This window comes from Diachasma alloeum, unplaced genomic scaffold, assembly GCF_001412515.2.
Source record: "Diachasma alloeum isolate Michigan unplaced genomic scaffold, Dall2.0 Dall_scaffold_00711, whole genome shotgun sequence".
In the NCBI taxonomy this organism is placed as follows: Eukaryota; Metazoa; Arthropoda; class Insecta; order Hymenoptera; family Braconidae; genus Diachasma; species Diachasma alloeum.
Genome location: NW_021680842.1, coordinates 132,539 through 151,583, shown reverse-complemented (window position 1 = coordinate 151,583; position 19,045 = coordinate 132,539). Strand labels below are relative to the sequence as shown.

General features: G+C 36.4%; 1 protein-coding gene across 1 annotated transcript in view; it reads right to left on the bottom strand.

Moving 5' to 3' along the window:
• The window catches only part of LOC107044310 (zinc finger protein 395), an 83,215-nt gene extending 71,602 nt beyond the window's left edge, over positions 1–11,613 (bottom strand). The window contains exon 1 of the mRNA XM_015266137.2: positions 10,120–11,613. Within this exon, the coding sequence (XP_015121623.1) occupies positions 10,120–10,512 (393 nt within the window). The 5' untranslated portion in view covers positions 10,513–11,613. The remainder of the gene's footprint in view (positions 1–10,119) is intronic.
• Between the last annotated feature and the right edge of the window lie 7,432 nt (positions 11,614–19,045).

Genomic DNA, 19,045 nt, shown 5'->3' with positions numbered 1-19,045 from the left:
CCCGTGAAAGCAAACGGAACCGAGAGAAAGGAATAATAAAAGTTACGCTACACTATCCACTCTCGTTTTACGTGTATCCAACAGTTGATTTCGAGAGTACTGGTATACAAGAGGTTTGTTAGTGATTATTACTCGGCTTCGTGATGCCGGTTGAGCTGTTAAGCATCACTGTGGCTATTGCGATAAAAAATAATACATCCTACGCATTTGGATTTCCAGAGTTCTCTTATTATGCAATGGTCCTTAGTTACCGGAGGTTTATGGGTACTGGGATCATTCATTTTATTGGCAATGCAGATAACTTTTTTGGTCTGAAAGAACATGAATCACGTGGTTTTTAATTTTTTTTCCTGTCTGGAAGATGAACAGTATTTAAGAAAGGATATTTACAGAAAAGGTTGCATATCTCAGGAATCGCTTGGCCGATTGCACCCATCCAAAAGACCAACCTTTAGTATTATAAGAGCTAAGAACATACCAAATTTCGACTTGCTATCTCCATTTTTTCTCAAGTTATCGTGCGTTCAAGATTGGTGTTGAAAAAATGAAAAAACTGAAATTTCTCCAAACTTTGCATTAAAGGGCGTATATATTTTGATTGGTATACACAGAGGTCATCGAGAGCAGTATTTTGAAAAAAAATTGAAATCGGTGCAGTAGTTTTTAAGATACCGAGGAACAAGCAGAGGTTCGAGCTTATCTGAGAGAAGGCATGTGACCGTTACTTTTTGCGTCATTAGCCTCTTTCTCTTTTTTATTGTTATTTCTCCTAATTCCGTTGGTAGTAACCTTCCAAATGGATCCGTAGCAATTATCTATCCTTATGACAGGCATACAATCGTAACCACATGCTACAGGATATTTTCAGGAAAATATTCAGCCTTTTCATGAAATGGATTTATACAAAAGGTTGCATATTTCAGGAACCACTTGGCCGATTGCACCCATTCAAAAGACTAACCTTTAGTATCATAAGAGCTGGGAACACACCAAATTTCAACTTGCTAACTCCATTGATTCTCAAGTTATGATCCGTACAAGATTTTTCATGAAAAAACAGAAAAATGATACTATCTCCAAACTTTGTACTAAAGGGTATAACACATTTTGATTGGTCTAGATAGAGGTCCTCGAGACCAGTATTTTGAAAAAAAAATTGAAATCGGTGCAGTAGTTTTTAAGATAAATCGAGGAACAAGCAGAGGTTCGAGCTTATCTGAGAGAAGGCATGTAACCGTTACTTTTTGCGTCATTAGCCTCTTTCTTTTTTCATTTTTATTTCTACTAATTCGATTGGTAGTAAGCTTCCGAATGGATCCGTAGTAATTATCTATCCTTGTGACAGGCATAGAATCGTAACCACATGCTGCAGGGTATCTACAAGAAAATATTCAGCCTTTTCATGAAATAGATTTATACAAAAGGTTGCATATCTCAGGAACGGCTTGTCCGACTGCGTTCATCCAAAAGACCAACCTTTAGTATTATAAGAGCTAGGAACATACCAAATTTTAACTTGCTATCTCCAGTTTTTCTGAAGTTATCGTGCGTACAAGAATGAAAAAATTGAAAAAAAAAATGGGAATATCTCGAAAATTTTCTGAGTGGGTATAAATACTTCGACTGATCTAGGTAGAAGCTGTCGAAACGAGGATTTTGAAAAAAGAAAAACTGAAATCGGTGCAGTAATTTTTGAGATATTGAACAAAAACAAAATTTAAACCAGTTGTTATATCTCAGGATCTACTGAACCGATGGGGCTGAAACAGGGCGTTAAATTTGAGTTCAATCATAGCTACAATGAGCTAAAATGTCAGATTTTTATCTACAAATTTCTCTGTATTTATGTTGAATTTTCTAAAAATTGATCACCAAAAACCCAAGTTGGCGCATACATACACACAGACATGACCCTAAAAACATTTCTTCACGTTTTGTACCATTTTAGACCATTTACAATCGAAATTATAAAATCGAAAAATCAGTCAAAACCAAGGCTTCCATTTGGAAGCAAAAAATAATTGGAATTTAATTAAATATCATGAACATTTGCAGACAACTCTTTCTTTTAATATCAACATAATCAATTCGAATGACAAATTGTCTGAAAAATTTGTTGTGATGAAGCAATTTCCACGATTGTATTTCTAATTCTTCAATTATTCCTCTGCCCCAATAATTGAAATACAATTGATATTCAAATGACAAAAAAAATGTTTTCAACGATTATAAAAAACAAAACAATTAATCTTCCTATACTCTCCCGCGTTTCTAAACAAATGGCTGAAATTTAATTAAATTTCAAGAAAAGATGCCGCTGAAATCGCCTGAAAATAACGGAAATGCCCACAGACTTTCAGCTTCCAACATCTCGAGATTACCCGTTTGAAATAATACTAATTTCCTTTCATAAGTGTCTTTTTCTTCATATCCCAAGTGCAGGTTTACAAGGCCTTGGCGCACACAAGGCCACCCATTACCATCGCGATACCTCACACGTGTTGGGTCCCCCTTACCACCTCTACGTCTATTTTTTTTTGCCCTTAAAAAAATGCTTTATCGTTCAATTACACAGTGCACGCTGAGCACACGTAAATTCCACTTCCGGGTATCGTAGTTCCTCCGCCGTGTACCAAACCGGAAGCGATCATTCACGATCCAGAGCGCATACGTGAGTGCGCACGGAAATAAAAATTGTTGAATGTCAACAATTTTTTTTTTTCACAATTACTCAGTAAAATTCACCAAATAGCTACTGAAAACATAAGCTTATGAGCAGTTGCTTCCGAATGGAAGCATTGGAATCGTTCAAATTCAACTTTCGGATTTTTTGGGTTGTAGAAAATTTTTTTTTAATTATTCACTAATAACTCAATGGAATTGAATTAATTTTTTAAAGAAAGGTATTGTTTAGCCCTATCTATCGACATTAATGAAGAACTCAAAACCAGTTGGGAATAAGCCCCCAGAGTCGAAAATAATCGATAAAACGACGATCTGTGACTTTTTAGAGAAAGATTTTTGGATGAATTAATTCAGTAGCGAAACGATTAACTGGGTTAAGTCGATTTTGACTATTGGCCGTTTTTGACGGCTATCTCGGAATCTAAGAGAGATAGAAAAATTTTTGTCATGACCCTTTTTGTAGAGCCAATGGAGGGTTATAGACAAGGTCATGAGAAAAAATTTGCTATCTCTCTTAGATTCCGAGATATTCACCAAAAACTGGTCAAAGGTTTTAGCTTGGACTTTAGCCCTTTTTCTGTGAAGATTTATAAAAATTTTCCGAAAAATTCGCACACACACTTTCTGAAAACATCATATCTTGACGTTTCATGATATTCTACGTAATTTCCAGGCAAAATTAGAAGATCGTCAAAATCAAATATTAGAAAGCTTCGATGCAGAAGCAAAATAAGACGAATATTAAAAAAAAATTGAAATAATGGGACGTAAACAAAATCAAATCAGTCACGTTATTTTCGAGATACTGAGGAAAAAAGATTTTTCTGTACTGCTTCTCACAATTTCTCGTCTGGGAATTGGTATTACACACTTCCCAAACTCGAAAACTTGAAAATCACTACAGAAAAATATTGTTCGTGGGCTGTTGCGATGGGGTTTTTTACTCGTGTGGTTGGCCAGTCCTTGCCTACGGCTCGGAGGCCAACGCCACACGAGTAAAAAACCCCATCGCAACAGGCCGGAACAATACCATTTGAGAAATTGCTGTATCTCGGAAACTACTTGACCGATAGAGCTGAAATTGAGTTCCGAAGGGCTCCAAAGTAATACCAATTATGGGACGAAATTACAGATTTTTAGCTTGACCTTTAGCCCTTTTTCTGTGAAGATTTATAAAAAAACTTCGAACAATTTGCACACACATTGACATTTCGGGTCATCTACGTCATTTCCAGGCAAAATTTGAAGATCGTCAAAATCAACGATTACAAAGCTTCCAGTCGGAAGCAAAATAGTCTGAATTTATTAAATGCTGGCTTAAGAAAATATTTGGAAGGCGATAACTGTAAAAAAATTATATTTTATAAAAATTACAATTCTGAAGATATCTTTGGATATCATCCTCTAAATTCATTCAATGATAGCTGAAAATATTAGTTTCCCAGCCACTCTCGAACTTCAGAAATTATTCTCATAACTTTCAAAAGTTTTTGTCGGTTTTCCTCTTTTGGACAATTTACTTTCACTGATTATTACAATAAAAACAAAAAAAGTCAAAATTGAATCAATTATCGTTAAAACGACCAACTCCTCCTTCACTTTCATCGAACAAACGGATGGTACAGACATTTATGAACTATAACGAACAAAGGAAAAAGTTTTCAACTCAGTCCGAGCAATTCACCGTCAGCTGATTTCGAAAGTTGCAATTAACGAACAAAAATTAAACTTGAAACAAAGAAAGATAACAAACCTTATCATTAACCCATCTACTCGCCGGTTATTTCTGAAGGTCACGAATTCCCGATACGTCAGTGATATGTGCACTTGTGTCAGCCGCGTGTGGAATAAAACAACAAAACAAAGTGAAACTTCAAAACGATACAACAAATTCCATGTTCTCAATGACGTCAGTACCTCCCCGCAAGCAAAATGATTGGTAAGAAAAAAGAAAAACAAAGTGTCAGTGGAAGGGAAGTTAATAACATTGCTACACACGTGTGTGGGGTCTGGAGGACAGTGACAATGATAATGAACTATGGAAGACGCACAAGCTTGGCGAAAAAAAAGTACTACAAAACGAGGCAAATAGCTTCCATTCCCCGGAAGTTTGTTGCGGAGTATTGGACATTTTATGTGCACGAGGTTTTTTTTCCCCCCCTTCACATTTCTGTATAAACTGATAGAAGGCCAAAGGCCAATGCGTAGTCGAGTGTGAGGAAAGACCCATAGCGATACTGTTTAGCATCGGAAAAACCTGGTGGTGGGGCGCGAAAAAAAAAAAAAGAGAAGAGATAGTCTCCAACGCCGAGTGTTAAATGACGTCACTATCTGCTCAGTTGTTTATGTCGTAGTTGGCTGATGCCTGTCGACATATATTCGCCAGATATGTGTACGCTCTAGTCAGTTGGAGGAAAAAAAGAGGTCTGTAGCGCCTACGAGAGGCTGCGCTGGCCGGATTGTCCTCGGCTAGAGTCGGGTGGCGTCAGTTGAGGTTAGTTCGGGGCTCCGATTCGCCTGTGGAGGGCATTGCGAATGGATGCCGGCCGGCCGGCTCTATCTTTGGCCACGGTGGGGGACGCGTGTGTGTGTCCCGCATGGGCTTGAACGCAACAGTCTATCTAGGTTCTTCGTAGCTTCGCTCAATTGGGAGACAAGTATCGGTTCTCATTCTTCGTCTGTTCATTTATTTAGCTCCTTTTTCGCTGGCCAATTGATGGTGATTAATCCGCGTAATCTCGGACATTTTTGCTTCCAAATGGTGCGTTTTAATCGTTCAATTTCAAATGTAGGTATTGGTGGGCCCTATTTATCGACATTGATTAAAATTTGCATCAAAATTTGCATTAATTAAAATGACTGGAAGCAAATTGTTAATTTATTAGAAAAACACTATTATATTAATATAAAAGCAATTTCTCATTTGTTCAATTTTTGTAAAATTAATTATTAATTATTAAAAAATTATTAAATTTCATTACCATTTCAACCTGTCATTAACATTTAAAAAAAATCAAGTGTCCATTTTATCTCAACCTTCCCTATTATATTTTTGAATTTTTTAAAATATCGGTTGTCCCACTATAACTAAAAAAAATATTATGAATTCAATGAATGATGGCTTGAAAAATTCTTTGGATGTCTCTTCCACTGAGTTTGAAAATGGAAGCGATAGCTAATTGTGGTTTTGATTTTTAGAATAATTTTCAAAAATTTTGTATTTTATAAAAATTAGAATTCCGAGGATATCATTGGATATCACGCTCTAAATTTATTCAATGATAGCTGAAAATATTTGTTTCAATGGCACTTAAAACATCGTTAAGCCTCCTATATTCGTTAGTTTGATTTTTATGATGATTTTTGTAAATTCAGAAGTTTTCGTAAATTACTCTGAAAGTGAATTTTCTGATGATTTCTTCAAATATGATGTTTCAAATTCATTCCATAATATAGATAGCATCATTCTTCCATTCGATTTATAAAAGAATTTCGGAAATTATTCTCATAGCATTCAAAAGTTTGTTGATTTTCCATCTTCTGAAAAATTCACTTCCACTGATTATTTGAGTAAAAAAAGAAAGGTTGAAATTGATTCAATTATTATTAAACCAACCTACTTCGACTTCACTTTCATCAAATAAATGGATAGCGATGTAAAATAACGATAAAAAAATAATAATAAATAAACGGATGGTATAGATATATATTATTTCATATTTGAATTTTCATCAAATATAAAACTAAATTAAAAATACAACACAATTGATTAAAGAAGAAATTTCATTGAATTTAATATAATACAAGATCTATGCGCGCGCTGATCTATTCATTTGTTGAAATGAAGAAATGGAATTCATTGAATTTCATTTTCTCATGAATATCTTATAAATATTGATAATGAATCAAAGAGAATTCGACTAATGATTGAAGTGAATAGCGAAGTAGAGTAAAAGAATCTATAAAGAATTTTTCATTTTCAATTAATTATCTTCAATTTTTTAAAATAATCGGTCTCCATAAAAGGACAGAATTTATTAATTTCACCGATAATATATATACATGTGAAATATATATATTATGTATATATGACGTGAAAAAAAAATTACCACTGAAGAATTTGAAAATGCCGCGTTTTTTTTTGTGAATAACTTCGTGTCACCTATTGACCAATCAGAATTAAGGATTAGTGATCAGGCAGTTTCGAGATATTTCGATATAAAACAACTTCACGTTTCTTTCATCTTTAGTAAATAGGATAGGAATATGTAATGATGAATTATGTACTAGAAGCAGATGATGTACAAAATGACCATTCGGAAACATGTTGCTAATTAATAAATTAACAAAAAAATAGTATAAAAAATGAATAAATTAGCAAAAAAAACTAATATATTAACGTAGAAGCAATTCCCACTTGTTTCTGGAATTTTCACTCCGATTAATGAATAGACAATTCACCGTCCATGCTAAATAACGTGACATATAAGTGAGAAACGAATGAGAGTAAAGGACAAGGTGGAGGAATCAAGGGAGAAGATAAAAGATATATGAAAGGGTAAACCCGGGCTCGCTCCGTCATCAGTTGCATTGCACATGCGCGACAAATAAATAGGCCACCTACTCGGTTGTGCCGGTGTTATACACATTTAGGAACGAGGTCACGAAAAATAATATTTTCCATTTCAACATGAGGGATGATGCGTCAGGCGGTAGTAACGCTGGTAGAAAAATCACTGGGCTATTAAGGCATATCCCTAGAAACCAGATTTTTCTCACGATTGTCCCCATGTTTGTCATCGATAATGTTTATAATATACTCCAGGTATTGGAAAAAAATTTAACTAGTTGCACTACACGGTTTAAGGTTTAATAAATAATAAAATACGGGCTTCTAGCACGCGAGGCATATGCCGAACAGGGGTTATGGCTCCCCTCAAACTCGATTTTTCTGTCATGAGAAAGCGGTCCTTACGATGTTTTTAACAAACTAATCCGTAGTAAATTGATAAATTCTGAATACGGGGAATTTTTTGTAAAATTTTCTAGTACATTTGTTGCGATATTCAACTCTAAAAAATGGAAATTTCGTGGAATTATTTCTTATTTGATTCAGACAATTGATTAATAAATAATTTTTTATTTGATTTAAACAGGTATTGCTGGTGTCATCAACAACATGAGGGTTGAAAAACTCAATAGATTATGAGAATGGAATACTTAAGTAATTTAGAATTTTTTCCGGAAATTACTGGGGAATAACTTTTGGGTGGTATTGTCTTGGGATACATCTTAAGGGGTAACAGAAGGCCATCGTTTTCTCAAAATTTTTAATCAAATTTCCTGCTGAAAATTATTAATATTTTTTCAACCCAAAGCACATTGATCTGCACCATCACCTCCTGGAGATTAATGTGCTTCGATTTTTTAAAATATCGATAACTTTCAGCAGGAAATTTGTTCAAAAATTTTGAAAATTAAGAGCATTCTGTTACCTCTTAACGTGAAATGGATTCTCTGTGTCTATAGGAACATTTAGAATTGTGTTTTCTCCTGCAATTACTATTTTTTATTTATGAAACTACTTCATTGACGCAATAATGCAATAATAGAGTTGATAAAGTAGTTTCATAGATAAAAATTAATAATTGTAGGAGAAAAGAATTCTACGTTCACATAGACACGGGTTGATTCAACCATTTTCATTTTCATCAAATTTGTCAATTAAAGTGCGTGAAAAAAACATGAATATTCAGCGTCATTCAAATTACATTTTGTCCAGAATTATTTTTTCCATTGGGACTGACTAAGATAGAGTGTTGAGAGACTACGGTGAAAAGAAGCTTTAAGAGTCTAGAAATTAAACAATCGCTTAAATTGGGATGCTGTGATATTATTATTGGTTACTATGCATTGTTGATATAACAATATAATTGATTGGAGTTTTATTGACGATATTTTTCTGTCTTGTGTACATGTAAAACTGTCATAGTAGCATGAAGGAAATAAAGCATTCTATTCAATGATTTTTTCACATATTCGTTGTTTATAAATTAATAATTGAAATTGTTCAAACTTTCGGAAACCTTTTTTTAGGAATCGAATCGATTCTTGGGAAAATTCTGAATGTGAAAAAATTGTTATAATTCCGCAACAAATGATTTTTATGGTCAAAATTGATTGATTATAAATTGTTTACCGAAAATGCTTGTTAATTTTCCAAAATTCCAATTTTTAAATTATTCCATCAATCTTCCAGCAGAAGTAAACTTCCTATTTTTTTCACATTTAAAAAATGTTTTCTAACGGTTCAATATCAAGATTCAAATTCAATCCTGTGAATTTTAAATAATCAAATCATTTTTAAATATTCGGAAACTTGCGATCAAATGAGAAAAAATTGCCATGATATCTTTTACAGTTTGCTACCGACCACACTATAGGTTCAACCATTTTCAGTCATCAAATTTGTCAATTAAATTGCGTGCAAACAATTTGAAAAAAGTTATGAATATTCAGAGTCATTCAAATTACATTTTGCACAAAATTATAATTTTTTAAAAAATTTGTTGTTTACAAATAAATAATTGAAATTGTTTAAACATTCTGAAACCTCATTTTTTATGCATGAAATTTCTGATAAAAAAAAGATTTTTATTGTGCAAAATCGATTGATAAATTATTTACAGAAAATGCTCGTAATTTTTGAAAATTGCAATTTCCAAATTATATCATCATTCTTCCTCAAAGGTAAACTTTCTAATTTTCAAAAAATTAAGCTGAAATGAGCGAAAGATTCGACAGCAGGGGTGTACGAATGTTTTTAAATAATGCAAACTCTTTCGCACTCAAAAAACATTTGTACATATGATTATTCGACTCTCCAAACCCTTCAATATCCCCTAAACTGAATTTTCCGCTGCCAAATACTCCGCTAGTTTCAGCTCCATTATTCAAAAGTTTTCCAACTATTCACCATTAAGATTCAAATTCCGACCTGCAAAGTTCGAATATCAAAATCACTCTAAAACATCCGAAAACTTGAAACGGGTTTCAACTAAAAGTTTGACGTTCCCCAACAAAATTAGGAACCCACTTCCCCGGAGAAAACCCCAAAGTCCCTGGGCCTCCCAACGAATCCCGACTGATCCATTGGGCAAAACCGGGGAATGCATAGCTTTATCTATCTCTTACTTCTCATTGCGTACGCAAGGGGCATAAACCGTGGAACGGTGTTTAGGAACCCACGGAGGGGGTCAAACATCCGTTGGGAGCGATACGTGTGCCGAGCATTGGCTCGTTTGGGAGTTGCATCCGCCAGCGCTCAAACTCAATTTTCCCCACCGCTAATTCCGCATTAATGCCCCCTCCCCCCCACAGACGAATGCCCATCACATTTCCCCTAATCTAATGTTTCAAATCATAACGACTCACCTCCGATCCATTAGTCGCCGCAATCTTGACTTCGACCTCGTCCTGATGCTCTTTATGCATCGTTACCTCCGCCTGAATTTCCCTACCCCTGTAAGTGAGATAAACTTTCTGTCCCGGCATGAGACGCACCCCATTGACAGTGCCAAAGCCAGGCCCAATGAGATCGCGATCGCAATACTCTGTGCTTGGACTGGGTGGCCTGCCGCCCGGTACGGCATCAAAACGCACGGAATAACGTGTAGACGGGGTTAGGCTGAGGCCAGCGTCACTAGCCGCTGATGCCGGCGTCTTAACCGCATGGATAACCCCACTGTAATATTTTCCGTCCATCCCCGGTGCACAAACTCGTGTACCGATTATACTACGTTTTGCCAAACGCTTGCCAGTCGACATTGTGACCAATTATCGAGTCAGTTTCCCCAATAAAATTACGACATGCGTTTTTCCGGATATTTTCCCCCTCTGAAACTTGGAATCAATGAATTCCACGAGTTCAATTATTCCGCACACACTTTAACTACCACCTAATTTATCATTGAAAAAACACCAACACTCTTGACCCGATCTTTACAAAACTTGTCCATTAACACTCCCCTCATTATTTCTTTTCATCAAAATTTTCCCCCACACACTGATTTTTCACTCTTCACACTGCAATTTCGCCGGAATTTTCGTCATCAATCACTTCATGTCATTATTGTTGACCCAATACCGAGGATTATTAAAAGATTTTTTTATTTCAAAGCGTCAGGCGGACGCGTGGTGGCCAACGGTGCCGGCTAGGCAGTACAAATGTATATTCACCGTTACGGCAACGTGGTATGTCTGGCTTCGTCACGGCGCCCTTAGCATTCTCAATCCACCTCGTAACAACTGATTTTCCTCTGAAATCAGATAACAACGTACACTTCACCATAATACGTTATAACTGATTATACCCGAAAGCCCGTTCAACTGTTTATTTCAACAATCGAGCACTCAAGATCAGATCGGCAATCAAGAATATCGTTAATTTCGTATCAATCACCACTGGCCGATCTCCTTAAACCAAAAAAACCCTTCACTGTTTTATTTGGCACGTTAACTCAACTGCGATGCAATTATCATCGATAGCGGTTCGATAATTCCGCGAAAACAATCACCAATATCACACAAAGTGTTTAGCACCCACGAAGGAACGCGAAAAGAATGCGCCGGGATAGAGCGCGTGGTGCCTTCGGGTGCCTCGTTGCTTCACGTTTAGCCCTGTAGTGGTGTGTAACACGACGCCACTGTCGAGTTTGTGGTGGTGGTAATGGCCGATGCCTGGGATACCCAATGCCGCTGACGGCCGACTGGTTATTGGTGTTGGTAAGAAAAATTCCTCTTATTTCGGATATATTTTTTTCACTATTGTAGTGGCACTACTGATTACAATCCTTCATCCACGGACGTATAAACACAGTTTATACGAATGGAATAGAATAATGGCTGAAGGGGGGGGGGAGAAAACTCGCTGTAAAATCCGACATGTGACGCACAGCTGAGCAGACCGGGTGGGACTGGAGACGCGCACGACAACCAAGCGGGGCTTTCACTGGGCGCTTGCCTGCCGGCCGGTTGTGTTCATTCGCCCGCGTTTATTTGCCGCTCACCGCGCACCCGCCCGGGTAAAACAGCTGATAGATAACAACAAACCCACGTGATCACCGTCCCTGAATTTTCATTGGTGGATTAATCTGACCTACTTACTCCCATTGGTTGAGGCCGTCTCTCGAGGACGATAAATAGTAGGGAATATAGAGAACCCTAAGCAAAAATCATAGCCAAACGCCAGACCCTCCATCGCCCCTTCCACTATTCCCCTCCTGTGCCCCTCCCCTCCCTCGCCCTTGATCGCTCTATCTTCCTCGGGTACTGTTTCACCATTGCCCCCCTTCCCTCGCCGACGACGACCGTTCTGCCCCCCCCCCCTCTGCTCCCACCCTCCCTTTGTCCGTTCTCCTTTTATCCTTTTTACTTCTTACCGTCGGCCCCACCATGGGGTTTTCGCAACGCCGGCGTACTCACCATGATTTTAACTGAGTTAATCTAGTCACCTTCCACGAATTAACAATCGAATACTTACAAATATACATGGAACTAGTATAATGGTAATGGAGGAGTAATGGTGTTCGTCTGTCACTCTTTGAGTTGAGGATGTCACCATAACGAATAAAAGAAGAAGAAAATTTTCCCTGAATCAGTTTTTTAATGCGCTAGATTAATTCAGTAGCGATGTGGTAAAACTGTGCAAGTCAATTTTGACTATTCACCAGTTTTCAATGAATATCTCGGAATCTGAGGGAGATAGCAAAATTTTTGTTATAACCCTTTTTGTAGAGCCGATTGAGAGCTACAACAAATGTTATTACGAAAATTTCGGTATCTTCTTTAGATTCGGAAATATTCCTCAAAAACTCAATTGTTATTTTATTTTATTTCCATTTCCGTCTTCACAATTAGATTAATTTAATTTTATTCATTCTTATTGTATTGTAACGCAGATCGACAAATACTTTTCGATAATCATACCTCAAATTTTTCATTTCTTTAAATTAATTAGTACCAATGCTCTGAAATTGTGAACGAATATGAACATTTTACATCCCTTTGATCTCATTTCAATGGAACCGAAGAAGAAGGAAATTGCAAAGATATCAATAAAATGAAAAAACCTATTTTTCTGTTTTTTCAAAATTTTTAAATTTTTTAATTGTTTTTTCTTCTTAAAAATGAAAGGGAAATTAAGGGAGATTTTTTCTAAAATTCCTGTGGTCGTATTCAATTCACAGGGACAGGAAATACGGAAAATTTAGGGAAGGGAAATCAGAAATAAATTTAAAAAATCGATTTTTCAATTTTGAAAATTTCAAAACTTTTCTTTTTAATACTGAACAAAAACCAATGTATTTTCTTTCTATTATCTCATTCTTATGGAAGAAAGTGAAAAGAGGAAGAGAAACAAGGTCAACACGAAACAGAATTTTTAATTTTTCAATGTCCAGGGAAATTTTAAAATTGATATTTTTCGAATAATGAACCAACACTCATAAATTTAATTTCTATCCTCAAATTTCCATTGAATACACCAAAAAATATTTTAAAAAATCAAATCGGCTAAGAAAAATTTTATCGGATTATTATCCTTATGTAATTAAACTATTCAATCCATTTTGTTTTAGGAAAACATAGTAGGGGAGGGGAGGGTAAAATGGACACTTTTGACTTTTTTAAAAATATTCATAACTCAGAAAGAAATTTATCAATTGAGCTCAGGCTAAGCTCATCACAAAGAGGAATCATTGTTTTTCAATTGGAAAATAAAATTATTCCATTTCATGAACAATTCAACACATCATGAATATTTCAAAAAAGGCAAAAGTGTCCGTTTTACCCTACTCTCCCCTAGTAATTAAAAAAAAAGGCTTCGTAGTTCAGTTCCTGGAGTGTTTTCTTCATTTCTAATACAAATATTGGTGTGGACAACCACATCGAAGACTTGTGTTACGTAGTGTCAAAAGCATAAACCCCTCCAACGTCGAGGATTTAACTGTAACGTAGAAAATGACGCATCTCTTTTGTCGTGCTCATCTCCCTGTCTCTGCCTCTCTCTCCTCCATTAACTTTATTCACTCTAATTATCTGACATTCTCGTCTTTGTGGGACAAAACAATACAGTAGTCAAAGGCTCAACCCCATTGTTTCACGTATTTCTTTATTGAAATTAATAAATCATGACATTCTTTACGGCAATTGGAGCTGACGAATGATTGTTTACACTCGCCGGGCGTACAATTTCCCATCAGCTGTGAGGATATTCAACAATTGTGAGGCGACAATGAGGCCCGAGGAGTAGCCACAGGCATTTCAAATATCGACAGAACAACCTGTTCGTAATTAACGGAAAATATCCGGCAGAATTTGGCCTTTGGCTCTCCCAAATACCGCGGCAGTCCCTCGAATTGCACGACCGTAGGACAGCGGATAAAATAAAAAAATTGAGTTATTGCTGCATCAGCCCTGAAGAGAAACATTACAAATAATGATTTTATACAAACAGCTGTGCAGTTGACAAATGCGGGTGCGGTTCTTTGGTTTCCCCTTGCGTGTGCCAGAGAAAGAAGCTATTCTCGTGAGCTGTCAGTGAATGGCGGCCATTTTGCCATCAGCTGAGGGCGTCGGTGACGACATCGAACGAGCGGAGTGTCTCGCCGAGCAATTCCAAACACACGAGTTGCAACAAAGCCGGCACAGCATTAAGCCGGAATTGCCAAGGCCCCATTTGCGTTGATTTAATGCCGATATCCATGAATACATCGTCAAGAGGGATTTCGATTTTTCAGGAAATGAGAAACATTAGGAGTAATGATTGTAGTTGTAGGAAGGAGGCCTAATAAGCCTCAAATATCCCATTTAGACCCATTAAAATGCCATCAAAACGAGACGTACAGCGGTGTTTACGTTGTAAATGCGCAGTGCATGAGTTATTTATGATAATCATGGGTGACTTTACAGAATAAAATAAATGGAATTGAACTCGATGGAGATAGAAGCCGGTGGAGCTTGAGGAGGGATTTTTTTTCTCGCCGTTATGGCCTCATAAGAGTCTGTGTCAGCTGGAAACTGCCAGTGACGAAATCAAAGACTTTGGAGGCTCTGCGAGAGCCGAGTGCACCGTCAGCCTTCTCTCTAATCTGTCCTCTTCTATTTGGTTCGCTCAGCCGGCTTTTCGTTTATATACTGTGGTTAATACTTGCGGTGATATTATGCCCGTGGATTTATCGTTATTATCGTTAATAATCGTCATTTTTTATCGTTGAGTGATAATTTTTCACGTGCGATCGGTTATTTCAGTAGCGAAACTGTAAAACAGTCCAATTTTTTTTTACTACTGGTCAGTTTTTACGAATATCTTTGGATCTGAGGTAGATAGAAATTTTTTCGTCATAACCTTTTTTGTAGAGCAGGCTGAGATCTACAAAAAAGGTTATAACGAAAATTTCTCCATCTCCCTTAGATTCCGAGATATTCCTTGACAACTCAGTTAAAACTACTTTACTACTGATTTTGATTTAAAAAAAAATTCAAAGGTCCCTCGAATGCAGCTGCATTACATGTTTTCTTTCCACGTCGTTTCCTTGTGATTCTTCCTGCGAAAATTCGCAGGAAGTGAAAGAGTATGGATGACAGTTATGATCACACTCGAGAGAAAGAGAAAGTCTCATTGAGTTTAATAAACAATGAGAGAGAAGGGATTGAGTGTGCCACATCCCCTCGGGCTGTAAATATTATTGTGGAGGTTTAAAAGGCCACAACAAAGGAACAGTGTGGGGGCATATACAGATTGAATATCCAAATACCACACATTGGCAAATCGACACGGGCAAGTCAAGTATTCCCCCAGTAACCAGTGGCCTATCCTAGATTTATTTCCGTGGACGTTGCGCAATGCACTCTGCGTGACAGCGTGACGGTGACACCGGTTGGTCTCCTCACTTACACTGTGTAGTTTACATATGTATTATTTTATCCCCGGGTCTTGTTCGACAGACGATAATTAATTTAATGCCAAGATTAACAGTTCGGTCATCACAGAAATTTTAATCGAAAAACGAAGAAAGGATAGATTCAAGGGAAATAATTCTTTCGCTAACTGTCAACGTTTTCAACACACAAAGTATTCTTCATCAGGGCATTCATTTATTCTGCATTTAAAAACTATTTCGAACCCATTAAATCTTAACACCGTTAGAAAATTACTCTTGAAATTTCAAGTGAAAAAGCTCGAAATTTTTGACAACGACAAAGTTACATGAAATTTCTGTATATTTCTTCATTTACGAATCAGTTAATTTTGTGAATGTTCAACTAATTCTCGATTTTCCCCCATATGCCCCCCATAATTCTTATTCTGACCCTTGTGACCCTCGTGACCCTTAATCTGACTCCTGTGACCCTTAATTTGACTCTCGTGACCCTTGTTCTCTTCTTCGTGACTTTTATTCTGACCCTCATGACGAAGTTCTCATTTCAAGTACCAAATTTTTATCACCAAAAGTCGATCCGGATTTTTATAGTATAGAGAGACAAAAAAAATCTGACAGTACACAAGCACTTGAGCCCTTCATAACTGCCATCAAAAAGTTGCACATGAAGAAACTAAAATAATAGTTTCACAAAAATAAGAACCACAAGGGGATGAATAAACACGAATAGAGATGGAAATTGATGATAAGGCGGACGAGGGTACGTTGCTGTTTGGTAATTGTCCATGAGACTGATGTATAATTAATTAGTCTCGTAATCATACTGTGAAAATTATGGATTTATAATATGTTATGCACGCAGAGAAGCAACAACTTCCGCTTGCTGTGCCTAGGCACTAGTTGTGGGCAAGGCCTACTTTACAGTACGTCTGTACTCTTTTACTTCGTGGAATGTAAATTGAACGAAACCTACTTTACCGTTATATAGGCAAGTTAGACCCCCCCCCTACCCCCTCGTAGTGTGTAATAATGCTCGAGTGTCGCAGTTATTTGGTGAGTTGAGAATTCTACAAATTTTTTTGAACCGCAGGACTGATAAATATATCGGCTCATGACGCTCATGACGCATTATGTACCCTCGACAAATTCCAAAATAAATTTTTCGTTATCGGCCTGTCAATGGCCTTTAATCACTGCTTTGTTTATTTTTTCTTTCGACCAGTCTCTTTTTGAAAACAAAGATTTGATTAATAATTCATGAGTTGTGGAATGAAATTTATTCTGAGAAATGTTAATCTGCTTTCTTTATTGCAACTCGCAATCCATTTGCAGGTGGATGATTTGCTATTCCTTGAGTTTTACTCAATTTTATACGCATTAAGAGGTTTTGCATTAGTGAAATGAAAGCGTTACGATGATAATTGGAAGCGTGTGGGCTACATCACGATTGTAGCGGGACTCGGTGCACAATTGCACGTTGGGATGAGGAGAAAATTAGACATTGTGGCGCCTTCTGTCGGAGTCCGGCGACACTTGGTTTATGAGTTTATTGATTTTCCATGAATCGGATCCTTTGTTCCGTTTCGCATCCTGCTCGACATTGAAACTCATTTGTTACAAAGGGAAAAACGGTAAATGTCGGGTTCATGTCATTAATATTAATATTGGAATTACATTATTCGGATTTGCAATTAATTTCTCTCATCTTTTTTTCTGAATAATTTCAATGATTGATGAATTATTCAGAGGATCAATTTTTCTTTCAATTGGTGAACAATAACGATTTTTTGCTTCCAAATGGAAGCTTTGTAATCGGGATTTTTTTCGATTTCTTAATTCTAGGTGGAAATGCCTAGAAATGTCATGAAACGTGAAGAAAACATGTCTGTGTCCATAACTCGAGAATTATTGAGGCAAAGATGCTGAAATTCTGGCTGCTAATTGCTACTACTGAGACTCAAATTTGTGCTAAATTTCAGCTCGATCAGTTGAGTGGTTCCTGAGATATAGCCATTCTTCGAAAATCGTTTTTTTCCAATATCTCCTGAACCATTCGACCAATTCGATTTTTTTTTCAAAATCCTCATCATGATGATACCGATTTAATTGGATTGAAAAAAGACCATTACACCCTGAACAATGTGTTTTATTCTCTTTTTTCCATTTTTTCGCTGAAATTGCTTGTTCGCACGATAACTTGAAAAATAATCGAGATAGAAACTTAAAACTTGATATGATTTTAGGTTTTATGGTAACAAAATTTGGGATCCTGGATGAACGAAATCTGACCAATAGATTTGGAGATATTCAACTTTCTATGTGAAACTCTTTTGCTCAATATCTCAAAAACTAATCGTCCGATTTCATTTTTTTAAGATATGTGTTTTGATGTCATTATCTAGATCGAAGAAAATATGGGTACCATCCCATTGAAATTGTTCGAGGTATTGTCGTTTTGGGATTTTTTGCTTCCGAATGATCGATTATCGATCCTTATTGATCGATTTTTCGACTCGCTAGTTTTGCTTGGAAACGATGCAGAATAATCTGAAACGCAAAAATACGAAGTTTTAGGACCCTGTCTGTGTGTGATCATGTCCAGTCCTTGGTCACTTTTTCTTAAAATTGACGAATAAACGGGCAAAATCATCCCAAATAATTTGAAATTTTGTCAGTTTATTGGTATAATTTGGGACTAACTCTACGCCAAAGTTCAGCTGAATCCGTCCATTAGTTTTTGATAAATAGCGATTTGTTTTTTTACATTTTTTCCCAAATATTTCGGAAAATATCCAATATCGATTTCAATATTTTTTTTAATGTTCGTCTTGATGTCCTCTATCTACCCATTCATACAGTTTTCGAGATATATCGATTTTTCTATTTTTACCTCGAAATCGTTGTTCGGTCTCTAGCAGACGCAAAAATTGAAATATCAAGTTGAAATCAAATTTTATTACGCTAAAAACCATTCGGAAGCCCACCATCAATTTATCGATTGCAGAGAAAGTTTAAAAAAAAATTAATGAGTGAGATGTTCACTGCCACATGCTCACTGGCTCCTGCTTGTTTGGTCAGAATTCAGAAATCTTTTGAAACTTTGGCTTCTAGTTAGGATTGTCAAGGAACATTCCTCTATTAAATCTTCTCTAAATAGGTCGATATATTTTACAGTTCTTGAGATGGTACAATTCACCCAAAATTCTTGAGAAAAAAAAATTGACGCATCTATATTTCACCGTTCAATTTCACACCAGGATAGCTGAGAAAGCCATACAACATGAATATATGCTCTTCTCAAATTTATTTTATAGAAATAGGAGAAAATAAGACAAAGCTTAGATGACCACCGCCGCACCTCACCCGTGTGACCACTACTGTTTCTCATATTCATTAATTCTAATAATTTCTTTATTCTG